This window comes from Toxorhynchites rutilus, chromosome 2 (assembly GCF_029784135.1).
Source record: "Toxorhynchites rutilus septentrionalis strain SRP chromosome 2, ASM2978413v1, whole genome shotgun sequence".
Lineage (NCBI taxonomy): Eukaryota > Metazoa > Arthropoda > Insecta > Diptera > Culicidae > Toxorhynchites > Toxorhynchites rutilus.
In genome coordinates, this window is record NC_073745.1 from 230754152 (window position 1) to 230780841 (window position 26690).

General features: G+C 40.4%; 3 protein-coding genes across 3 annotated transcripts; 1 reads left to right on the top strand and 2 right to left on the bottom strand.

The window, feature by feature from the left end:
* Positions 1-1424: 1424 nt before the first annotated feature.
* LOC129766722 (calphotin-like) lies at positions 1425-26101 on the bottom strand. The gene is made up of 7 exons (XM_055767322.1): positions 26045-26101; positions 25599-25978; positions 17876-17942; positions 17440-17807; positions 13238-13308; positions 1953-1996; positions 1425-1889 (listed from the first exon to the last, which is right to left on the bottom strand). The coding sequence occupies exons 1-7, from the start codon at positions 26057-26059 to the stop codon at positions 1518-1520; spliced, it is 1317 nt and encodes a 438-aa protein (XP_055623297.1). The 5' UTR covers positions 26060-26101; the 3' UTR covers positions 1425-1517.
* On the top strand, positions 12811-13756 carry LOC129769964 (cuticle protein 16.5-like). Its single transcript, XM_055772509.1, has 2 exons — positions 12811-12893; positions 12959-13756. The coding sequence occupies exons 1-2, from the start codon at positions 12879-12881 to the stop codon at positions 13328-13330; spliced, it is 387 nt and encodes a 128-aa protein (XP_055628484.1). The 5' UTR covers positions 12811-12878; the 3' UTR covers positions 13331-13756.
* On the bottom strand, positions 17325-17940 carry LOC129769963 (cuticle protein 16.5-like). Its single transcript, XM_055772508.1, has 2 exons — positions 17876-17940; positions 17325-17807 (listed from the first exon to the last, which is right to left on the bottom strand). Exons 1-2 carry the CDS (start codon positions 17888-17890, stop codon positions 17436-17438), a joined length of 387 nt encoding a protein of 128 aa, XP_055628483.1. The 5' UTR covers positions 17891-17940; the 3' UTR covers positions 17325-17435.
* Positions 26102-26690: the final 589 nt, after the last annotated feature.

The window sequence follows — 26690 nt, forward strand, 5'->3', positions numbered from 1 at the left end:
AATTTATAAACATTAGTTTTTCAGGAGCTTCCAAACAAAACTACCATATACAGCCATTCCATGCCAAACCGATATAGTGGTTCTCAGATTATTCATTATTGATTGTATTGGTTTTTTGTTGTTTTCATGGCTTTGGACTAGAGAGCGCTATATTTTTTATGTTTTTTTTTCTTGAAAGCTGAGAATTTTCTTCATAACATATCCAAAAATCAGATATGTGATTTTTTTTAAGTTTTTTCACATGGAATGATTGTATATTGCCTTAACTATAAAAGCGAGAAAGTTGACGTCTTCGTCAAAAGTTCATATTTTAATAACATCTAAAACTTTGTGGAACTTACTATATCGCTATCTTGACATCAAACAAAATTAGAATTAGTTGATTTCTTTACAAAAAAAACATAAAAAAGTTGTTGTTGTAAAAACTCATTCCCTTAAAAAGTGCTCAACATCACGATGTATGGATAAATTGATGTAAATTTTAAGGGCTATTCATATGTATAGCAATTTTTAAACTAATTTTGTTTGGTGAATTTTTTATTTTTTTTTATTTTTCATGAAAATTTAAACAATTTTCTACATTTCATTCTATGATTTAAGTTTTGTAAGTATTACAGTGTTTGAGATAAAATTTTTTGTAAAAAATATGAAGAAAACTTTGGCCTTTTTCGAAAAGTAGTATAATTATTTTTTGAATATTTAAAGTATGCAAAGTTGCTTAAATGATTATTTCTTTCACATCCATAACGCTTCACTGTAATCAGAGATATTGCTGCCAATGACCAGTCGAGTTGGCATAAAATTCGTCATAGGTTTATCACAGCGAATATACGCGACATCTCCAAAGCATTCAATGTAAATCATATATTAACGAGATTCTGATGGGAACACTGCTGTCCGAAAATATGCGTACCTTTCAATTGGCCATCAAAATACAATCATAGCGTATTATTTAGGGGAATGGTGAAATATATAGTTGTTTGAACAGCTGCCATTTTCTGCAGGTGGAAACATATTTTTTTGGCACGCTCCAGAAAATCCCAAAACAAAACTTAAAGAATCGCCCATTTTTATTTAATAAGTAAGTCACGGTACTCAGTTGTCAAACGACCAATGATTTAAAATATCAAATGTGAAACTAATCATATATCAAACGGAATGGTAATCAAGTGATAAGTTGATTAGTGACAAGTTGCAATATCACATTTCCTGAATCACGAATCAAAAAATTCAAATTTGATGTTCTATTCATACATCAAAATAAGTAAAACGGATGAACAAAGGAACATGCCTACAAAGTCCGATCAAATTAGCTCGTTGAATAAATGGAAAATTATAAAAAAAAATAACATTATTAAACGCAACTTCAATTATACTACTCCTCAAATAAAAATAACAAAAACCATTTCTTTTTTCGATAACGTCTTGTACTTTCGTCTAATTCATTCTATCATAACAATCATTGTAAACTTGCATTGCTATCACATCCTTGCTGGCATTTCACCACTTGCAATCGATTACAGCAAATACGGACTGTAGGCAGCATATGGAGATGCGATTGGGGCAGCACTGTATGCCAGTGGAGCGGCCGCTGCCAAAGCTGGAGCAGAGTAAGCAAGTGGGACACCAGCAGCAGTATAGGCCAGAGGAGCGGCAACCTTAGCCACGGGGGCGGCGGTGTAAGCTAACGGAGCAGCCAATGGAGCAGCAGCGGTGTATGCCAAGGGGGCGATTCCATTGTAATTACGGGCCACAACCTGGGAACTTTGGGCGGTCACAACAGCTGGTGCCGCAGCGGCCACAAGCGGTGCTGAGTAAGCGAGTGGTGCAAGCGGAGCGAGTCCTGGCTTGGCGCAGACGCAAGAGACGGCCAGAGCGGCAATGCAGAACTGAACACATGAATTAAACGGTAAAGTATTGTAATATACGAATATTTTGCAAGCAAATCTTACCAGTTTGGTGAACATTTTGATCGTTTTTGGTGGGTTACAGAGAGCTTATTGAAGCTAGTGATTGAACTGATTTCCATTCAAATCATATGCTTCTTTTATACTAGCATTGGTTTATTGAATTTGGTTTGAGCATCCCCACAATACTTTGGTATTGCTGCCCAACGCGTCGCGGTACTCGCTCCACATTTCTTAATGAGTGGAACGTCAACGGACGTGACAAATGTAATGAATTCAAGGACGATCAAGCACCACAAGTTCAAGTCATTTCTTTTTCGCTGATTTGAATCCTATTAATGAGATTTTCACTTACAGTTGTTTTTTTGAAATAAATTTCGGAGTCAGGTTAAACTCGGGGCCAAATAAGATTCTCATGAATATGAACAAGATACAAATTTCAACATGCCGCAGCTTAGTAAAAAGCATGATGAATAGGTTGTTTGAAATGATCGAGGACGAAGTAGGACACTTGCTGCAATTCAGGCGAAATTGATGTTAATTTTGTAGAGGAGTGATGAATTTACATCCGGTTCTGTAGTTATGAATCGTATTTTGGTGTTGGCGGTTGGCTCCCAACCAAAACAATGAAGGTTATAACATTAATCTTAAAGATAGAGATAATTTATGCAAACAAGTGGCCTCCAATCGTCTGCTTTACGTTTCTCTGAAAAAAAAACAATTGTTACACGACGAGTTTTTTTTTACCGATGCGATTCCAAAAACGACGTTTTTCAAAAATCCATAACTTTTGAATTACTGGATCGATTCTAATGATCGACATATCAAATAACAGCCTTTAGCTAGTCTTTATTTGGAAAAAATATATAACATTTGCGAAAAAAATCGAATTTGTTTTCGTTATTATTGATTGTATTTGTTTTTTTTATAGTTTGTATGGTCACGGGACCTAGGGCGCTAAATCTCGTTCATATTTTTCCTTTAAAGCTGAATTTTTTTATTTCAAAAATTCGAGATTTGTTTTTATTCGTTTTTGAGTTATGATTTTTCAAAGTTAACATGTTTTTAGTTTTCGTTCAATATTGCTAGGTTAGATCTATGCGACTAGAATTCAATGTCTTCGCAAGTATGATATTATTTAAAAAAAGATTCGCTTCAATTTTATGTATCGATCATCTGAATCGGTCCTGTAGTTCAAGAGTAGTAAATTTTTAAAATAAATCATTTTTGGAAAGAACGGGAAAAATGATTTTTCGAACTATCGGTTAACTTTGAAAAATCATAACTCAAAAACGTGATGTAAAAATAACTCATCCTTCAAGAAAAAATAGAAAAAAACACCCGTGGTCCAGAAACCATGAAAACTATAAAAAAACAATATTGGGTTGGGGAAAAAGAAATGTTGTATATTGTCAATATATGGCAACACTGAAACATATCTTGTGTTGTACTTATCGCATCGGGTAATACTATACGGCTATTTAAAGACGACAATCTGTGCTACAAGTGTCGTTTTGACAGTGTTGCGATTGTCCTTTTCAGTCTCAAGTTATAGCGCGTGAAAGATGGAGTCCACCAAGCAAGAAATTTGCCATATTTTACGTTTTTACTACCTGCGAGGTAAAACTGCAACGAAGGCGGCCGAAAAAAAATCGTGTAGTTTATGGACCCGATACTGTAACGATTCGCACAGCACAGCGTTGGTTTGATCGATTTCGTTCTGGTGTAGTGGCTGTCGAAGATACACCCCGTACTGGTAGGCCAATCGTCGTGGAAACCGATGAAATCGTTGAAATCATACAAGTAGACCGGCATGTGAGCAGTCGCTCGATTGGCCAGGAACTGGGTATAGACCATAAAACCGTTTGGAACCATTTGTAGAAGATTGGATTCCAAACAAGCTGGATGTATGAGTGCCACACGAGTTGACGCAAAAAAATCTTTTAGACCGAATCAACGCCTGCGATGCACTGCTGAAACTGAACGAACTCGACCTATTTTTGAAGAAGATGGTGACTGGTGATGAAAAGTGGATCACGTACGACAACCTAAAGTGAAAAAAGTCGTGATCGAAGCGCGGTGAGCCGACCCTAACCATCGCCAAGCCCGGATTGACGGCCAGGAAGGTTTTGCTATGTGTTTGGTGGGATTGGAAGGGAATCATCCACTATGAGCTGCTCAACTATGGCCAGACCCTCAACTCGGTTCTCTACTGTGAGTAGCTTGACCGTTTGAAGCAAGCGATTGAGCAGAAGCGACCAGAAATGATCAATCAATAGGAATGGTGTTGTTTTCCACCAGGACAACGCTCGGCCTCACACATCTTTGATGACCCGCAAGAAGCTACGGTAGCTCGGATGAGATGTCGATGAGGTTTTGATATGTGATCCGTCATTTTGTGGTGGCCACCATGACTACAGAGATAAAGGTGTGTTACAAATTTCAGATCAATCGGTCAACAATAAGGGGGTCAAATTTCTATTAATGTGGGTCAGCACTACAGACAAACAGGTTACAAACATACAAACATACAAACATACAAACATACAAACATACAAACATACAAACATACAAACATACAAACATACAAACATACAAACATACAAACATACAAACATACAAACATACAAACATACAAACATACAAACATACAAACATACAAACATACAAACATACAAACATACAAACATACAAACATACAAACATACAAACATACAAACATACAAACATACAAACATACAAACATACAAACATACAAACATACAAACATACAAACATACAAACATACAAACATACAAACATACAAACATACAAACATACAAACATACAAACATACAAACATACAAACATACAAACATACAAACATACAAACATACAAACATACAAACATACAAACATACAAACATACAAACATACAAACATACAAACATACAAACATACAAACATACAAACATACAAACATACAAACATACAAACATACAAACATACAAACATACAAACATACAAACATACACAGCCGTGGAGTTGCCGGCCTAGAATAGCACTTCGGGTCTTGGTCCCTGTCCCTGTCGTATGAGGCGACTAATCGGGTGACAACGCGAGTAAGGGCGCGGTAAAGCCTATTGGAGATTGCACGGGGGAAATACCGTGTAGTGTACAGGAGCCACGAAAGGAGTGCCAAGCACATCAGGATTGACGCCAGTAAGATCCTGATTACGACATACTGGTTACGACATAGAAAACGGACACGATACGGAAACGATTTCAACACGACGCTAAAGGCTGACAGTCGTACTATCCTGTTCCCTGAGTAAGGAAGGGTGACACCGTCCTGAAATGGCGTTTGGGCTAATAGTGCGGTTGCCCCCGTCCCGGTAATAACTTGGCAAGTCTTCGGGTACGTTCGATGCTCGTCTAGGCCCAGGCACTAGGTACTAGGCGTCAGATGTCACATTCCTGACTTGCGCTGATCTGGCTCTGAACACGGTCCCCATGAAGGACCGTGTCAACCCCTGCATGGCCTCACTGCTTGCATAGATAACCATGGGATCACTGGTAGCGACTATGTACAACGAGCGGAGATAGCGGCCCGAAGTTGGGACCCAGAAAAATATGAATAGTTGCAATAACACACCAACAAACGATGGAGAGGAGAATGTGTTCGCGAGAAGCGGACGAATGCTGAGGTCACCTGTCACTCGAGTAGCCACAACGAGTACAAGCAACACAAAACCACAAGAAGTGTTTGCCGCCCAAGCATTCCAAGGAGATCTTGGCTCCGTACAGAGCCAGTTGTTTACGCTGACCTCAAACGCATCCCAAGAAGGGCAACTTGGGAGGCTCAGCATCACGGACGTTAGGAAAAAGGTCAACGAACTTTACGAGTTCGTAAAGGACAAAAACAATGTCCACTTAAAAATAAAACATCTGGTGACGAGCATCAGATCGGTCGTCATGGTTGCTGAACGCGAGCATAAGGAGCTGCAGATGAGAGCAGAGGGTGCTGAAAAGGCTCTGCTCGAGGCGAATGAGAAACCCGTCGAGATACTTGAGACGCCGAAGGGTCCTCTGAACACACGATCGGACAAGCGAAGGAGGGACACCCCAGGAGAAGAAGAAGAGCTGAAAAAGGCCAAGAACGATCTGAGTAACGCGAAAGGAGGTGAAAGCAGTGAATGGCGTACTGTCGATAACCAGGCAGAAAAACGCAAAAAACAGAAGGAGAAGAAGAAAAAAGTTGAGCAGGAAAAGAAGAAACTCGGACCTCGAGTGGAGCGAATCAAGGGCGATGCTTTGATCGTTGAAGTGTCAGCAGGAGTATCGTATGCAGCTATCCTTCGGAAAGTGAGAGACGATCCGGAGTTGCAGACACTGGGCGAGAACGTCGTGAAAACTAGGCGCACGCAGAAAGGCGAGATGCTCTTCGAGCTTAAAAAAGATCCAGCGGTTAAGAGCTCCGCTTTCAAACAACTCATTGAGAAGTCACTAGGGGAGGAGGCGAAGGTGAGAGCTCTCTCTCAGGAATCAACCATCGAGTGCCGGTATCTGGACGAGATCACGACTGTTGAGGAATTGAGAACTGCGTTACAGTCACAATGTGACCTTGGCGATGTGCCAATGACAATCCGGCTGAGAAAGGCATACGGTGGGACACAAACGGCCTCGATACGGCTCTCGAAACAAGCTGCGAATAAACTGGTGGAGAAGGGTAAAATAAAAGTGGGGTGGTCCGTGTGCCCGATGAAAGCTCCCCCTCGTATGGCCAAGCAAATGGAGAGATGCTTTCAATGCATGGGCTTCGGTCACCAGGCGAAAAACTGCGGTGGTCCTGACAGATCGAAATTGTGCAGGAAGTGCGGGACGGAAGGTCACGTTGCTAGAGACTGCACCAAGCAACCGAGGTGCATGTTGTGCAAGGAGGAGGACGGAAACGACCACGTCACAGGTAGCTTCAAATTTCCGGCGTACAAAAAGGCGATTGCGGGTTCGCAGTAATGGAGGTTACCCAGCTCAACCTCAATCATTGCGACATAGCACAGCAATTGTTGTGGCAGTCAACAACTGAAACTAAATGCGATGTTGCAATGATCGCAGAACCGTACCGAGTTCCTCGCGATAACGGAAAATGGGTGGTGGATAAAGCAGGGATGGCTGCAATACTAGTGATGGGAAGGTACCCCATCCAAGAAGTGGTGGAAAGCTCACAGGAAGGTTTCGTGATCGTCAAAATCAACGGAATCTTCATGTGTAGTTGCTATGCACCCCCAAGATGGTCAGCGGAGCAGTTTCACGAGATGTTGGACGTACTCACGGATAAGGTCAGCGGCCGCAAACCAGTCATCATCGGAGGAGACTTCAACGCCTGGGCTGAGGAGTGGGGAAGCAGATGCACCAACGCCAGGGGGTACAGCCTACTAGAAGCCTTCGCAAAACTAGACGTCACACTTCTGAACGAAGGCACTAGCAGCACCTTTCGAAGGGACGGCCGCGAATCCATCATCGATGTAACTTTCTGCAGTCCATCACTGGCGGCTAATACGAAGTGGAGAGTGTCGGAGGGATACACACACAGCGACCACCAGGCAATCCTGTATAGTGTCGGCCAACGGAATCCCGCAGCGGTACGGAATACAAAAACCTTTGAGCGGAAGTGGAGGACAAAGGTTTTTGACAAGGAGCTTTTCGTCGAAGCACTACGCATAGACAGCAGAACTCTTAATCTGAGCGCCGACGGGCTGGCAGGAACATTGGTGAGGGCATGCGATACAGCGATGCCGAGAAGACTGAACCCGACGAATGAACGACGTCCAGCCTACTGGTGGAACGAGACACTCAGCATCCTCCGCGCTAACTGTCTACGAGCCAGAAGAAGAGTCCAGAGGGCACGAACCGATGTAGAGAGAGAGGAGCACCGCGCGTCTTTCCGAGCGACCAGAGCCGCCTTGAAACGAGAGATACGTAGGAGCAAATCGAACTGCTATAGGGAGCTGTGTCGAGACGTCGACGCAAATCCTTGGGGTGAAGCATATCGAATCGTGATGGCGAAATTCCGTAGTTCAACGACTCCCATGGAATTATGTCCGGAAAAACTCGAGGTCATTGTGAATGGACTCTTTCCGCAGCACGACCCACCGACGTGGCCACCCACACTGTACGGTGAGGACGAAGCAGAGAACGCACAAGTCACCAACGAAGAACTCATCGCGGTGGCAAAAGGTCTAAAGTTGAAAAAAGCACCCGGCCCCGACGGAATCCCCAATGTGGCCCTGAAATCGGCGATCCTTGCTTTCCCCGACATGTTCAGGGTGGTGCTGCAGAAATGCCTGGATGACGGTCTCTTCCCTGCGGAATGGAAGATACAAAAGTTGGTACTGCTCCCGAAACCAGGAAAGCCACCTGGAGATCCAGCGTCGTATAGGCCTATTTGTTTGTTGGATACTTTGGGAAAGCTCTTGGAAAGGGTTATTCTCAACAGACTGGTGAAATGCACGGAGGATGACCACGGATTGTCGAAAATGCAGTTCGGGTTCCGGAAAGGAAAGTCGACAGTGGACGCTATTCGGACAGTTATCGAGAAAGCTCAGGTCTCGCTTAAACAAAAACGAAGAGGCGACCGTTACTGCGCGGTGATTTTGATTGACGTGAAGAACGCCTTCAATAGTGCCAGCTGGGAGGCCATCGCCGAGGCGCTACACAGATTGAAGGTCCCTAGCTACCTGTACAGGATACTGAGGAGTTATTTCCAGAATCGGATCCTGGTATACAACACAGACAGGGGACAGATAGTGAAGAATATCTCGGCGGGAGTTCCACAAGGCTCCATCCTAGGTCCTACGCTTTGGAACACGATGTACGACGGTGTTCTAAGGCTGAAGCTACCCAGAGGTGTGGAGATCGTGGGCTTCGCGGACGACATCGTAACAACGGTAATCGGCGAGACGCTTCAGGAGGTGGAAATGTTGGCGACTGAGGCTGTAGACATGATCGGTAGTTGGATGGACAGCGTAAAGCTCCAGATGGCACATCACAAAACCGAGGTGCTGTTAGTGAGCAATTGTAAGGCAGTGCTGCGGGCAGAGGTATCGGTCGGAGGACATACCATCGTTTCGAAGCGGGCGGTGAAGTACCTCGGAGTCATGATCGACGACCGGCTGAACTTCAACCAGCACGTCGACTATGCATGTGGGAAGGCGTCAAAGGCCATCAACATGGTGGCGAGGATCATGCCAAATAGCTTTGGCCCAAGCAGCAGCAAGAGGCGTCTCTTGGCAAGTGTATCTTCGTCGATACTGAGGTATGGTGGCCCTGCCTGGTTGGCGGCTCTGGAAACCCACCGAAATCGGAGGAAGCTGAACAGCACATTCCGACTCATGGCCATGCGAGTCGTAAGTGCTTATAGGACCATTTCGACAGAAGCTGTGTGTGTAATCGCCGGAATGATTCCCATCTGCATCACTCTGGCGGAAGATAGCGAGTGCTACAAGCGACGGGAAAGCAGAGGTATCCGGAAATTGATGAGAGCGGAGTCGTTGGACAAATGGCAGTATGAATGGGATACGGCAGAAAATGGTAGATGGACGTACAGGCTGATACCGGTACTTTCGACCTGGTTGAACAGGAAACACGGTGAAGTTAACTTTTACTTGACGCAGTTTCTGTCTGGGCATGGCTGTTTCAGGCAATATCTACACCGGTTCGGGCACGCAGTTTCACCCCTCTGTCCGGAGTGTGGAGATATGGAGGAAACACCGGAGCACGTCGTTTTTGTCTGTCCCAGGTTCACCGAAAGGCGCGAGGGGCTGCCTGCACTTCATGTCGAGAATATTGTGGAGGAGATGTGTCGCGACGAGATGATCTAGAATGCCGTGAGCAGTGCAATCACACAAATCATGTCGGAGCTGCAGCGAAGGTGGAGGGCTGACCAAAGTGCTGACAACGTCCGACGGTGAAAGGTGAACAACGGCGACGGCTGTTGCAAGAGATGGTACCTCACGAGAGTAGCTGTGACGGGGTGCGCGTTGTGTTGGAGGGCACCACCTAATCGGCTCTCCGCTGGGAAGAGAAATCCTGCGAGGGTGACTGTGACGGGGCGCGCGTCAAGTTGGAGGGCGCTTCCTAATCGGTGCACGTCTCGACAGGTAAACGGATACTGCCGCGGAGAACAGCAAAAGGCCTACCTGACAACGCCTGATCGTGGCCTGGATGGAGGAACACCGCGAACATTTCGAAGGAACGAGCATCAAGGATGAAGCCACGATCAAAATGGTGAATACCCCACGAGAGTAGCTGTGACGGAGTGCGCGTCAGGTTGGAGGGCACTGCCTAATCGGCGCTCCGTTGGGAAGAGAAATCCTGCGAGGGTGACTGTGACGGGGCGCGCGTCAAGTTGGAGGGCGCTTCCTAATCGGTTCACGTCTCGACAGGTGAGAAACCCCGCGAGGGTGGCTGTGACGGGTTGCGCGTCAAGTAGGAGGGCAATTCCTAATCGGTTCACGTCTCGACGGGTAAATTCAAAATGCCTGCGAAGAGGACATCAGCGCAGTGGAATTAAAAACGAATGGAAAGAAAAAAATATTGAGAAAAAGGGAAGGACAACGCTAGTTAGCGTTGAAAACTCGAGAAGTGCATGAGCACAGCCGCCCCCTGAAGTAGTCGCCTAGATGTGGTCCCAGGGGGAATAAGGCAACGAGTAGAGGGCTTGGCTTTTGTGGGTGCGATCCCCACTCGACGTCTGGGTTAACCCTTCCCAGGTAAGGCTGGTAGAGCGTTCCTCACCTCTTAAAAAAAAAAAAAAAAAAAAACATACAAACATACAAACATACAAACATACAAACATACAAACATACAAACATACAAACATACAAACATACAAACATACAAACATACAAACATACAAACATACAAACATACAAACATACAAACATACAAACATACAAACATACAAACATACAAACATACAAACATACAAACATACAAACATACAAACATACAAACATACAAACATACAAACATACAAACATACAAACATACAAACATACAAACATACAAACATACAAACATACAAACATACAAACATACAAACATACAAACATACAAACATACAAACATACAAACATACAAACATACAAACATACAAACATACAAACATACAAACATACAAACATACAAACATACAAACATACAAACATACAAACATACAAACATACAAACATACAAACATACAAACATACAAACATACAAACATACAAACATACAAACATACAAACATACAAACATACAAACATACAAACATACAAACATACAAACATACAAACATACAAACATACAAACATACAAACATACAAACATACGAACATACAAACATACAAACATACAAACAAACAAACATACAAACATACAAACATACAAACATACAAACATACAAACATACAAACATACAAACATACAAACATACAAACATACAAACATACAAACATACAAACATACAAACATACAAACATACAAACATACAAACAGATTACAGGGCAAGCTAAATAAAACCGTTTAATTAATATTAATATAGGGTAAATGATCTTGTTTTGTCCGATTTAGGGAGTTTTTACGCAACTAGTGAATGCAAATCTATTTTTCTTCATGAAAATAACATATAATCGATACGAGTTTGGGTTTGTTGAAAAGCCCCAAGTCTATAGTTGCTGATACTACCATGAGGCGTTAAAATTATTCAAATTTTTATGTTTTTCAACTATTTTCATGATCATGGTACGACCACATCTGAACATGGTCTTCCAAAAAATGATCATGGTTTGTCCGGTTTTAAAAAAAAATTTTGAATGAAAAAAATGGAATTTTCAAGTAGATGATGCATTTATCATTGTTTGAGTTTACTGCCATCATATCGATCCATTCACAAAAAATTACAGCCGCCCGACACCCCCCCTCCTAGGAGAGGGGGGAGGGGTACGCCATAAAAATGAAACAAAAATTTCTGCATAACTCGACAATCAATCAAGCAAATGAAACCAAATTAGGAATATGGAGGTTTTAGGATGCAATAATTGTTTCTATGATGGTTAGACACTCTACCCCCTCTCTAAGAGGGCCTGCCATAGAAATGAAACAAAATTTGACCAAATGCATAGAAGGATTTTTTTTCATAAAATATGATCGTCTATCACCTCCTGAGAGATTCTTATTTATTTTTATCACATGAGAAAAGTGTTTTCTGACATTAAGAGGATGAATCAAAAATTAAATTCTTATTCTATATTCAAAAAAAAAAGATAAATATATGAACAAAAAACAGATGAAAGAATGCTTTTTTTTACTCGTTCATATACAAGATACGATTATATACAGTGAAAAGAAAACGGAGACTGCATATAATCGCGTCCGCCTTGTAGTACTTAACATAACGGTTTAGATGAGATGAAAAAATAAACAAAAACTACCCTTCATAAATTGCTATTTTTGCAGGTAATTTAAAGCGCTATTGCTGGTTTTTAATCACAAAAAAACTGACCTTACTTTGGAAGTATTTCGGATGTTTTCAATATTCCAAAACGAAAAACAAAACGTATGAGTAGAAGCGAATGAATCGAAAAGTTTAAATCCTCTTAAATCCAAAAAGAAGAAGAAGAAGAAGAAGAAACGTATGACAAAAATATAATTGTTATGAGTAGGATGCCACCAATCATATGATTTAGATTACGACTATTTATGGTGGAATACTTCAGCGTAGAACTTGCGCTAGCTATCTGCCATTATCATTCAGTAAATGTATCACATCGAGTGACATTTCACTTATCGAAGAATGAGTCGCGAAGCGTGTACGGCGCACTACCAAAGAAGGGGGTGTCCAAACCAATTTCAAAATGTATCCTAGTATAAAAGAAGAATAAGATTGAAATTGAAATCAGTGTAATCGCAAGCTTCAATCAGCACCTTGTAAATCACCGAAACACAATCAAAATGTTCACCAAGCTGGTAAGATTTGTATTATATTTATTGATATAAATATTTGACGGTTAAATGCATCATGTTGTATCTAGTTCTGCATTGCCGCTCTGGCCGTCGCTTGCGTCTGCGCCAAACCAGGACTCGCCCCGCTTGCACCACTCGCTTACTCAGCACCGCTTGTGGCCGCTGCGGCACCAGCTGTTGTGACCGCCCAAAGTTCCCAGGTTGTGGCCCGTAATTACAATGGAATCGCCCCCTTGGCATACACCGCTGCTGCTCCATTGGCTGCTTCGTTAGCTTACACCTCCGCCCCAGTGGCTAAGGTTGCCGCTCCTCTGGCTTATACCGCAGCGGGTGTTCCGCTTGCTTACTCTGCTCCAACTTTGGCAGCGGCCGCTCCGTTGGCATACCGTGCCGCTCCACTGCTTTCTCCATATGCTGCCTACAGTCCATATTTGCTGTAAGTGTAAGTGATTGCAGAAGAACGAACAAGGATGTGATAGTTTAGGAAGTTTGTGGTAATTGTTATGAAAGCATGATTTAAACGAAAATACAAGATTTTGTAGATCGAAGAAGTTTTTTTTTCATATTTTTAGTTGAAACTCAGAAGTTATAATCCTGTCGAGAATCAGAAATCAATCGTTACACGGTTCTTTGTGTTAAAACAACCGTAAATTTCAACGCACAAACAATAAACTCTGCTCGATTGATGAGGTGATTTTTTCACGAATGTTGATCGTAAATATTTCCGGCCAAACCTTAATAAGGAGTGTTAGATGTGACCGGTCAGTTTCTAGTTAAGTACCTTCCGGTTTTCTCCGTAATCCGTGTCTATATCGAGATCTGCTAAGTGAACATCAAGACAGAGAATGTCTATTTTTACAATTAAATTAATATAAAAAAATATATAGAAGGAAATATAGGTAACTATCTGACCCGGCAAACTTCGTCCCGCCCAAAATTTATTTTTCGTTATCACATTCACGTTTTCTTACTAAGCACACGTTCATGGGTCCAATCGCAGAACTGTTCATTGATTGATTTTCTAATCTACCCTTTAAAATTATCTTTTACTATAAAATTCCTAGTACTTCTACCAAAACTCGTAATTATAATATCAGATTATTTTCAGACACAATTCCCGTTCAAGATTTTTCAATCACTTGCAAATAACATGTTTCTCCGTTATAAATGTTTGATACAGAAAATATAACAGAATGAAGACAGCCTTACCGATTTAGGGCTACCGAGTTTTGCTCTTATCAACACATTCGAGGGGGTCTCCGTAGCCACATTGGTTGCGCGTTCGCTTAGTAAGCGATCGATCGTGAGTTCAAAACTCAGGGCCCTCATTGACCATCTTTGTGTTGTTACAGAATAGCTACGTCCACCCAACAATCATCAGCGATGGAGATCGATCCACGGTCGAAATAAGATCGATTCATCCATACAACTGCTCTGCTCTGCAAGACACATCGGGCTGCTGTTCTATAAATAACTCAACAATGATCAATCAACTGTCTCCGCTGTCCGGTGGTCCAACTGGATAATGGAAGAACAGAACGAATATTCTTACGCCTAAATGGCTACTGTGTGAATGTACCATATGTAATGGTATAGAAGGAATACTGGCGAATGACAACTGTGTAATGTGCTAATTATAGATATGATAAAGGGTGTGTCACATCAAATTGCATCACGGAAAAAACGCTGTAGAAATTCGCCCAGTAGACCGATCCTTTTGAAAATTTTAGACAGTAAAATAAAAACTATTAAACAACTTTTGGCATTTTCTTTTTATTCATACTTCGAGCCCAAGCCCGTATGCTCGCACCTTCCTCTTTACCCCGTCCATAAGGTTCTGTACAACGTCAGGTTGTAGGTTTTTTGGAACAGAAATCCATTTTCTCTTGAAGTCCGCCTCCGATTTGACAACTTTTGGGTTCTTCCGGAGGGCCTGCTTCATAATCGCCCAATATTTCTCTATTGGGCGAAGCTCCGGCGCGTTGGGCGGGTTCATTACCTTTGGCACGAAGGTGACCCCGTTGGCTTCGTACCACTCCAACACGTCCTTTGAATAGTGGCACGAAGCGAGATCCGACCAGAAAATGGTCGGGCCCTCGTGCTGCTTCAATAGTGGTAGTAAGCGCTTCTGTAGGCACTCCTTAAGGTAAACCTGCCCGTTTACCGTGCCGGTCATCACGAAGGGGGCGCTCCGCTTTCCGCAAGAGCAGATCGCTTGCCGCACCATGTACTTTTTGGCAAACTTGGATAGTTTCTGCTTGCGAATCTCCTCCGGAACGCTGAATTTGTCCTCTGCGGAGAAGAACAACAGGCCCGGCAGCTGACGAAAGTCCGCTTTGACGTAGGTTTCGTCGTCCATTACCAGGCAATGCGGCTTCGTCAGCATTTCGGTGTACAGCTTCCGGGCTCGCGTCTTCCCCACCATGTTTTGCCTTTCGTCGCGGTTAGAGCCTTCTGAACCTTGTATGTACGCAGGCCCTCCCGCTGCTTGGTCCGCTGGACGAATGAACTTGACAAATTCAGCTTATTGGCGACATCCCGGACCGAACTTCTCGGATCACGTCTAAACTGCTTAACTACGCGCTTGTGATCTTTTTCACTGACGGAGCATCCATTTTTGCCGTTCTTCACCTTCCGGTCGATGGTTAGGTTCTCGAAGTATCGTTTTAGTACTCTGCTGACCGTGGATTGGACGATTCCCATCATCTTACCGATGTCCCGATGTGACAACTCAGGATTCTCGAAATGAGTGCACAGGATTAATTCACGACGCTCTTTTTCGTTCGACGACATTTTTCCAAATTTACGAAAAATTGACAGTGAAGCATGGCCAACGTGATCTATACACTCTTATCTGATTATAAGCGAAAGCTGAAGATATAATTCCTAAAAATTAAATTTCTACAGCGTTTTTTCCGTGATGCAATTTGATGTGACACACCCTTTAAGCATGTGACATGTACACGATTAAAATTCGGCTCTGTTACATCTAAAATGCTAATGAGCCTTGAATAAATAAATGGGATAAAAAAAAACACATTCGATGATCCATTTTTATTTATTTTTTTTATTTATTACTTTCGAACGAAGATTACCATCATAAAAATCTCTGAGGGGGATCTGCCATACAAATGAAAAACAAATTTCTGCATAACTCGAAAACTAATCAAGCAAATGGAACCTAATTTAGCATATGGAGGTTGTAGGGAGCAATAAATGTTTTCTGGTGGTTTGACACTCCTTTCCATTCTCCAAAGAAGGGGGGGGGGTGCTGAACAACTCAAGAACTAATCAAACAAATGGAATCAAACTTAGCATATAGAGGTTTTAGGGATAAACGATAAACGTTTCTATGGTAGTTAGACACTCCTCCCCCTCTATAAATGGGGGCTGCCATACAAATGAAACACAAACTTCTGCATAACTCGAGAACTAATCAAGAAAATAGAGCCAAATTTGGGATGTGAGGGTTTTTGGGTACGAGAAATGTTTTTATGATGGTTAGACACCCCTTCCTCCTCCCTCTGGAAAAAAGAAACTCTGAAGGAAAATGGGGAAATTCGAAAAATTTAATTCGCATGTGTTCTACAATTACATATTGACAAGCGCTGTTAGTCCATTTGATGTTTGCGGTAGCGAAATTGATCTTCGTTCGAAAGTGGAAATGGATTTTAATGTGATAAAACGCACTCCTACATCGTCTTCGATCTATATAAATAAAAATGGATCATCGAATGTGTTGATAAGATCAAAACTCGGCAATTCCTTACCGATTTAGGGCTGTCTTAATTCTGTTATATTTTCTGTATCAAACATTTATAACGGAGAAACATGTTATTTGCAAGTGGTTGAAAAATCTTGAACGAGAATTGTGTCTGAAAATAATCTGATATTATAATTATGAGTTTTGGTAGAAGTACTAGGAATTTTATAGTAAAAGATAATTTTAAAGGGTAGATTAGAAAATCAATCAATGAACAGTTCTGTCATTGGACCCATGAACGTGTGCTTAGTAAGAAAACGTGGATGTGATAACGAAAAATAAATTTTGGGCGGGACGAAGTTTGCCAGGTCAAATAGTTACCTATATTTCCTTCTATATATATATTTTTTTATATTAATTTAATTGTAAAAATAGACATTCTCTGTCTTGATGTTCACTTAGCAGGTCTCGATATAGACACGGATTACGAAGAAAACCGGAAGGTACTTAACTAGAAACTCACCGGGCACATCTAAAACTCCTTATTAAGGTTTGGCCGGAAATATTTACGATCAACATTCGTGAAAAAATCACCTCATCAATCGAGCAGAATTTACTGTTTGTGCGTTGAAGCTTACGGTAGTTTGAACATAAAGAACCGTGTAACGATTGATTTCTGATTCTGGACAGGATTATAACTTCAGAGTTTCAACTAAAAATATAAAAAAAACTTCTTCGATCTACAAAATCTTGTATTTTCGTTTAAATCATGCTTTCATAACAATTACCACAAACTTCCTAAACTATCACATCCTTGTTCGTTCTTCTTCAATCACTTACACTTACAGCAAATATGGACTGTAGGCAGCATATGGAGAAAGCAGTGGAGCGGCACGGTATGCCAACGGAGCGGCCGCTGCCAAAGTTGGAGCAGAGTAAGCAAGCGGAACACCCGCTGCGGTATAAGCCAGAGGAGCGGCAACCTTAGCCACTGGGGCGGAGGTGTAAGCTAACGAAGCAGCCAATGGAGCAGCAGCGGTGTATGCCAAGGGGGCGATTCCATTGTAATTACGGGCCACAACCTGGGAACTTTGGGCGGTCACAACAGCTGGTGCCGCGGCAGCCACAAGTGGTGCTGAGTAAGCTAGTGGTGCAAGTGGTGCAAGTCCTGGTTTGGCGCAGACGCAGGAGATAGCCAGAGCGGCGATACAGATCTAGAAACAGCATGATAAATTGAACCGTCAAATATTGATTTAAAAAATATTATGTGAGCAAATCTTACCAGCTTGGTGAACATTTTGATTGTGTTTCGGTGATTTACAAGGCGCTGATTGAAGCTTGCGATTACACTGATTTCAATTTCAATCTTATTCTTCTTTTATACTAGGATACATTTTGAAATTGGTTTGGACACCCCCTTCTTTGGTAGTGCGCCGTACACGCTTCGCGGCTTATTCTTCGATAAGTGAAATGTCACTCGATGTGATACATTTACTGAATGATAATGGCAGATAACTAGAGCAAGTTCTACGCTGAAGTATTCCACCATAAATAGTCGTAATGATTGGTCGTATGATTGGTGGCATCCTACTCTTAACAGTTATATTTTTCTCATACTTTTAGTTTTTCGTTTTGGAATATTAAAAACATCTGAAATACTTATATAAAATATAGAAGTGTGTTAGTTTTTTTTGTTATTCAAAACCAGAAATAGCGCTTCAAATCCCCTGCAAAAAAAGCCATTTATGGAGGGTAGTTCTTTGTTTATTTTTTCATCTCATCTAAACCTCTGTGTTAAGTTCTACAAAGCGGACTCGATTATATACAGTCTCCGTTTTCTTGTCACTGTATATAATCGTATCCTGTATATAAACGAGTAAAACACTTTTTTCATTTGTTTTTTGTACGTATATTTATCGGTTTTTTAATATAGAATAAGAATTTAATTTTTGACTCTTCCTCCTCATGTCAGAAAACACCTTTTTCATATGAAAAAAATAAATTTATCCAGAGTCTTTCAAGAGGTGATAGAACAGGACAGTGCCCGAGTAAATACCATCTTAAAAACATAGGTTTAGCCAAAGATGATATTTGTCGCTTTTGTAATGCCGAAAGCGAAACGTCGGAACATTTGCTCTGTAACTGCAGAGCTCTAACTAGACGCAGACTTCAACACATTGATAAAGCTATTCTGGAGCCCAAAGAAATTTGGTCTGCGTCGCCGATCAGGATTCTAAATTTTATCAAACAGATTATTCCTGATTGGCACCTATCTCGCTATAGCTTTTGCACTAGTCGTGCTGTACATTGTCTTCGTTTCCCGAAACATCATCTAAAATATGACAAGTGGTCTCGTGAAAGATATTTAATTCACGGGTTAGCTCGATTTCCGAGTACAATTCTTTTTAATTTGTAGATGTTTTCATCAGTTGAAAATGTTTGATACCGTCATTAACGTGGCAAATCGTTCAACTCTTCTCGGCCTTACACCAGGGGTGGCCAAACATTTCACCACTACGGGCGACTTTTTTTTCAGATATAGATGTCGGACTACCAACACAATATTTTCTTAGTAATTTAATATTTGATCATTAAATAAACATATCACAATTAAAATTGAAGATTTCATTTTCAATTAATGCCAGAGTGTCGATTTTTGACAAATTTTTTTTTTTCGAGATGACACTAGATCCCGTTTCATGCAATTTTAAGACATTTGGCATCAACATTTTTTTTTCGAAAACCCCAAAATTTCCTTTACTCCCCCCTTCGGGTGATTTTTCGATTTTCAAAAAACTCAAACTTTGGCCGCTTTGCGCCACCTTCCCTTAAGTCCGATTGAGCTGATATTTGGCATAGGGTGTTTTTTCGAGGTGCTAAACATTTTGTATAGGGTAACTTTTTGAAATTTCAGGGCCGATTTTGTCCCATACATTCATTGGCACCCTAATGTACACCTGTCAGGTTTTAGTTCCATCCGATTATTAGTTTCTGCCAGTACGTCGCTAACGACCGGAAATGTGGGCCGACAATTCTTGGATTTTTGTTGATGATAACGCGCCATCGATCCGAGTCCGGATTGTACTGAATTATTTGACCAAACCTCAAGTAAATACCATCGTACCAGCATCGTATTCACCTGATACGGCCCCGTGCGATTTTCCTTTTCCCCAAGTTCAAGTTGCCACTTCGTGAGAAGTGATTTCAATCGATCGAGGAGATCAAAAAGAATGCGAAGAGGGAACCAAAGGCTATCCCTTCGTCGGCCTACCAGGGATACATGGAGGACTGGGTCAAGCGTTGGCACATTTGAAATCATTGAAACTTTTATTTAGTTTTTTATTACTTTATTATGATTGCAAGGGAATGAAAGTCTGAATGTGTTTACAACGGAAAGCGGATTCGACCAAACTCATAAACAAATTTGTTGAAATTATTCTTTCTTCATTCGGATAACCGTTACATTCGAATAAATGTTGCTTTCGAATCAATGTCGTTTTCGGGTATTTGTTATATTCGGGTAGATGTTGCAATTGGGTAAATGTTGCATTCGGGTGAATGTAATCGGATATTTGATACATTTAGGTAAATGTGCTACGTGTAAACTTGTTTCGGGTGAATTATGTTCGGGAAATGTTACATAACCGATTTTTGAAGTTGTTTGTTTACCATTTTAAAGTAAAACACACAAACATTGCAAAATGTTTGTGATTATTTTATTCTAACCGATAAATTGGTATCCACCATTTATTTTTTGAGGATAACTTAAAGCAAATACAGACCCCGACTACGCTAGAGATGATCCATATGTAAGGTCTAATTTCGCATTCTTTTTAAGGAAATATCGGTTGGTGTTCTACCAATGACCCATATCATTTTTATTAATGTTCCAATCGTTGCAGAGTTATCCGTAAATCTTTGCAGAGTTATCCGTAAAGATGAGAGACTCTATGTAACCACGCGAAAGGTACTGTTGAGGTGTTAAATACCAACTGATAGGCTCAGAACTACATTCAGTCGTAGGTAATTATTGTTCTACCACCGTCATCATTCCACCATTCTAATAAACAAACTATTAACTATTGCAACAACCTCAATCTACGCATACGCGTAAAAACAACAATGTGTGCGTATCATATACATAAAAATATACAAGCATTCTCCACCAGATGGCATAAAATCGACACCTTGTATCATTTCATCGAGATAAACCTTGGACTACACACTATCGACCCTGTGAAGGGATTTCGCTCTTGCACTTCGTATCAATAATGAACTCTTTGTATGACTCCTGTACTACGAAAGGTTGATGTCTGCTCGCAGGAATGGGCGAAACAGTTTAACAGAAATGCTCTGCTTTTACCAGGTGTATGGCACGATTATCGCTATCTCACTCTACCTACCGTCATCGCATACCTCACTATCCCTCTTCTGTAAAATTTCATCATCGACATCACGATATGTCAGATGGTGGTAAATTGGTAATTCGCGATGGTGTCGACTTCAAATTAGGGCCATAATTTGTGTCCCAAACTCGTTAGTGTAATCTCTATCAGATTAGAAGACAAGAAGCCGGTTTTTTAATTTTAAAATTTGAATGAAAATTTTCACATCATGTTATTTAATTACTTGAAACACGTTTTTTGACTTTCATTAAACCATATGGCTATACAATTCCAAAATTGTAGCTGAATTTTTTCAATATAATATAAAATTGTCTTCATAAACAATTTTCGTATGAGACATTTTCACCATCTGCAAACAAAAATGTTTTTAATTCAAATAGAATACTAATTCGATATTGAAAAGCTAATTTTCATTCATAATTTTAATTTTGAAAACGTTCATTCCGACTGAAAATTAGCTATTCGTTGACCCCCCCTAAACTAGTAAACGAAGCTCAATGTCGCTAACGCGGATCGCTGTTTTTAAGAAAACAAATACTTTTAACGTTTGAGATGTTGGCACCAAAAACATGGCGGCTGGCTTTTACGCTTTGGCTTATGTCAATAAGTTGCCATTGGACGGAATCACAATATTTGCTCTTTCCACAGTGTCCGTTCACATATTGCTGTATTTTTTTCTTCGCATTGCATTTCGAGCGACCGATTTACGCGTGGCCGATTCACAGGGGAATATAAACATAGTGTCTCGGTGATGCATTAGTTGCTCGTTTTCGACGGTAGGTAAGCAAGTATGCGTAGAACAAATGTATGGAAAATTACAATGTTTTTTTTTTCAATTTTAAACAATTTAAGGCAGTATTCTATTTTTTTGACGTGAAATAAAGTTAACGTTAATAACTTTTTTTTTTGCTGCGAACGGATTTTAACGAAATTTTCTAAGTTTTGTTTGATATGCTATACATTACAATCCCATAGTCTGTATTTGGTTTAAATTGATGAAAATTGGGAGTATTTCCTTTTCTCCATACATTTGTTCTGTCCATTTGTGTGATTTCCCGAACAAAGCTGTCATAAACGGGCAACTTATGCAACCGCTAGAATAGAAACAACGAAGGCGGATAGCGAAAAGAGAATATTTGTGTGCATCGGCTCTGTTCTGATGCAACAAGCTCCTAACTTTGTTGACGGTTTTGACCGAGAGTCGAGAAACGATTTTTCTTAAACGGTCATTCTCGAAATGTTTCTTTTTTATCGCTGTAACTGTGTGCATCCGTTAGACGCATGTTTGATGCTTGTTGAATGGCGATGCACGGAAGATGCATCTCGTTAAATACTCAGTGCAATGCGTGCATTTATATGAAGAAACAAATTGCGACATGTGATCAAATCGTGTATTGTTCTCGCAAAGGCAAGAAAGAATCTTCGTTTTCGAAATGATTCTACAAAACCACGCAAACCATTAAAGCTTTTCTCAGGGTCCCCGAAACTTTTTACTAAAGAGTTATTTATGAAATTTCGACGTATTCGCAAATTATATCCGAAATGATAAACCAACAAATTAAAAAAAATAGATTGCGTAGTCCTACGTCCTAAGCGATCGTGTCTCGGATACAACCGCTCGAATTTTTTTTTCTTCATATTTCTGAAGTTCAGGCATTCAAAAAATATAATAATATAAAGGAATTTTCGGAAATCCTATTATTTAACGAGCGAAAGCCCTTTTAGTGATGCGGTATCTAACCTGGTACAGCCATGATAATGAACTTCAAACGCGTTTCTCTCGAAACTAGTTTTTCCAAACTGGTGTACACGATATCTTAAGTTCTACTGAACCGATTCATTTCGAATGTATATGAATACAATCTGCTTACATCTCTCTATCGCATGAACGACTAGAATATGATATTTTTCAAATTTTACTATTTTTAAAAAATCGTGAAACGTAAGGACCGCGTGGTTGGATTTTTAAACCGCAATTTTTTCTTCAAACCGCCTTTTTGTCAAAAAAAACATGTTTTGTCCGAGATTCATGCGATAGCGGCATATTTACTGATTCAGAACCTGTTTGATTTTTTTGTTTCAGATAACCAGAAAGGCTGGAATCGTGTACGCCATGGCACAGATTTTTTTGAGCCCCATTGCTTCATCAGCTTGTAACTATTCTAACAATGAATATTTATTTCCCGTCCAATTTTTGTTTTATTGCTGAAAGATAGATAAACGAAAAATCATATAATGGATAATAGAAATATTCATTAATTTATTTTACGGACCTCGATATTCGCTGCCATAGAAATGAAACACAAATTTCCGCATAACTCGAGAACTTTCAAGCAAATGGAACCAAGTTTGGCGTATAGAGGTTTTAGGGATCGATAAATGTTTCTATAGTAGTTCGACACTCCTCACCCCTCTCTAAAGGGGAGCTTCCATATAAATGAAACACAAATGTCTGTATAACTCGAGAATTAATCAAGCCAATTGAGCCATATTTGGCATGTGGAGGTTTTAGGGGGCACGAAACGGGAACTAATCAAGCAAATATAGCCAAATTATGGATGTGAGGGTTATTGGGTACGAGAAATGTTTCTGTGATGATATGACACCCCTTCCTCTTCTGGAAAGAAGAGGGGGTCCCATAAAAATAATGCACATATTTCAATCAAACATATTCTACATGACAATTGAACATTTTCGGAAAACTCTGAAGGAAAATAGGAAAATTCGAAAAATTCAATTCGCATGTGTTCTACAATTACATATTGACAAGCGTTGTTGGTCCATTTGATGTTTGCGGTAACGAAATTGATCGTCGTTCGAAGGAGGAAATGGATTTTAATGTGATAAAACGCACTCCTACATCGTCTTCTATCTATATAAATAAAAATGGATCGCAGAATGTGTTGATAAGAGCAAAACTCGAGAAAGGAATTGTCCGATTTAGGGCTGTCTTCATTGTATCATATTTTCTGTATCAAACATTTATTCCATGTAGCGGACAAATCTTGCACGAGAATTGTGTATGAAAATAATCTAATATTATAATGTCGAGTTTTGGTAGAAGTACTGAAATTTTATAGTAAAAAATAATTTTAAAGGGTATATTAGAAGATCAATCAATGAACAGTTCTGCGATTGGACCCAAGAACGTGCGCTTAGTAAGAAAACGTGGATGTGATAACGAAAAATAAATTTTGGGTGGGACGAAGTTTGCCGAGTCAGCTAGTGACAATATAGAAAAGGTCAAAAATATGTAGAAATTTGAAAAACCTCAATTTGTTTTGGCCGCCGCAAGCCAAGTTATATAATAAAGTCATTTGTAACATTACAATGCTCGGCCACATTTTGCTATGATGACCAAGAAAGGCTTGGAAATCGTAAATTCTTACGCTGTTCAAAAAATGAAATGAACTAATAGCCTGTGATGGAATAAGATTTGAATTATAACTTTATGTGCCAATGTTAGAAAAAACCATCATAATAGAAAAAAAAAGCCACAGGAGGGTTGTCTCCGAGCCACGACCGCATATTTGGCGTAGGATTTCGTTAGGCTATCTGTTGATTTTGGATATGTTTGAAGAATTACATCGTTAAACTCTTTGATAATGATTTAGTGGCACTGAAAAGGGCTGCGAACTTTAATTGGACTAACAAGACCTAATACTATATGTAGAGCATATGGGAAATCACTTTTTCTAATATTTCTTCACGTTCCCATTTTTTCTCGCTTTCTAAACTTTCCTTGGGTGAAAATGAACACAACAAAACAGACAGTTTAAACCAAACGACCCGTCCTCGAGCGGGAACACACTTTGCTTTTTATTTATTAAAATTGAAATAAATCGTTTCATATATCAAATCATATTTAACACAACTGTTATCATATACAATTTTACTTTTATATTTGTGCTAAATTTTTCACAATCCTATCACTCACCCTACTTGCAATACAAAAATGCCCCCGACTTGCATATATTTGTAATGCCGATTTCCCCCAGGCAGCTTGGTTTAGATGTCTCTGTTAGGGAATACATTTCGGTAGGAACAAAAACTCCCCCTACTTTCATGTATTTGCATTGCCGATTTCCCCCAGGCAGCTTGGTTTTGATGTCTCTGTTAGGGATCCGCCGCATGTTTCGTCAATTTAGACCAATCAGAATTGGGTATTTCCGTTAGGATAGGGTTTTTCAATAGATTTTTCAATTTTTTAGTTCCATGACATATATTATTTTCTTCAATATGAAAAATTGTTATGGAGTGCCGGAACCGATGAGGCAAAAATTTCATCATGAAATGACTGAGCAATAAGCGTTTGAAATTGGACAATTTTCACGATGTACTCGATTTTCGATTTTCAATATGTACCCCAGAATGTTCCCGAAAGACGTAATCCTACGTCAAAAAATTACGGTGGAAATGAAGCTGTTTATTCAAAAATAAGCGCAATTCCACACCAACATCCTGAAACCTAGAAATCGAAACTCGAAACTACATAGTTCAATAATATCTTTTTATTTTTATTTAAATTGTGCTATTATAAAAATAACTATAAACGTTCATAGCTATCACATCTTTGCTCGTACTTCCGTAATCACTTACAGCAAATATGGACTGTAGGCAGCATATGGAGAAACGATTGGACCAGCACGGTAGACCAACGGAGCGGCCGCAGCCAAGGCTGGAGCAGAGTAAGCAAGTGGGACACCCGCTGCGGTATAAGCCAGAGGAGCGGCAACCTTAGCCACGGGGGCGGCGGTGTAAGCTAACGGAGCAGCCAATGGAGCGGCAACAGCAGCAGTGGCGGTGTATGCCAAGGGGGCGATCCCATTGTAGTTACGGGCCACAACCTGGGAACTTTGGGCGGTCACAACAGCTGGTGCCGTGGCGGCCACGAGTGGAGCTGAGTAAGAAAGTGGAGCTAGCGGAGCGAGTCCTGGCTTGGCACAGACGCAGGAGATGGCCAGAGCGGCGATACAGAACTAAGAACATATTGATAAATTGAACAGTAAAAAATTGAGTAAATGAATATTTCACGCCAGTCCTACCAGTTTGGTGAACATTTTGATTTTTCGGGGGTTTACAGGGTGCTGATTGAAGCTTGTGATTACACTGATTTTCATTCCAATCATATGCTTGTTTTATACTAGCACTGTTTTCAAATTTGATTCGGTAACCCCCTACCAAGTTTATGCTGTCAATCGATACAATCGCTTCCCATTTATCGATGAGCAAAATGTCTGTCAATGTGACAAATTCTCTTGAGATTAAAACTGTGTGTGAAAGTATTGTTCAGAAATTGTATAAAAATATCATCTAAAACATTTTGTGTTCAAATTTTAGATGAATTTTTATTGGGTATAACTTTGTTGTAGTTATGTTCAAATTAAAAAAAAATCGATAAATTTCAGGGCCACTAAATTATTATGGAAATGTTACAAATCTTGTCAATGTACCGAAAATTGGAGAAATAACAATTATTGAAAAGAAATTCCACCGATAAAATATTACAAATTACGATTCATATATTGAACAATTTTGTTTACAGCTTTTGAGTCTACTGCTTGTGCTGATTGATCCTTGTCACGTCGGATGACATTCTACTCATCGAGAAATGAGAAGCAACTACCGCACAGTACCGTTTGTCAACCTAACTCTGGTAGGGGGTGACCGAATCGAGTTGCAGAGCTGTGC

Excerpts from the sequence above, each read along its gene's own strand:
- LOC129766722 (XM_055767322.1), bottom strand. Across the intron at positions 17,808-17,875 it reads TCAAAATGTTCACCAAGCTG|ATCTGTATCGCCGCTCTGGC; the intron begins GTAAGATTTGCT and ends TGCTGTTTCTAG. Across the intron at positions 13,309-17,439 it reads GCCTACAGTCCATATTTGCT|GCAGCATATGGAGAAAGCAG; the intron begins GTAAGTGTAAGT and ends TATGGACTGTAG.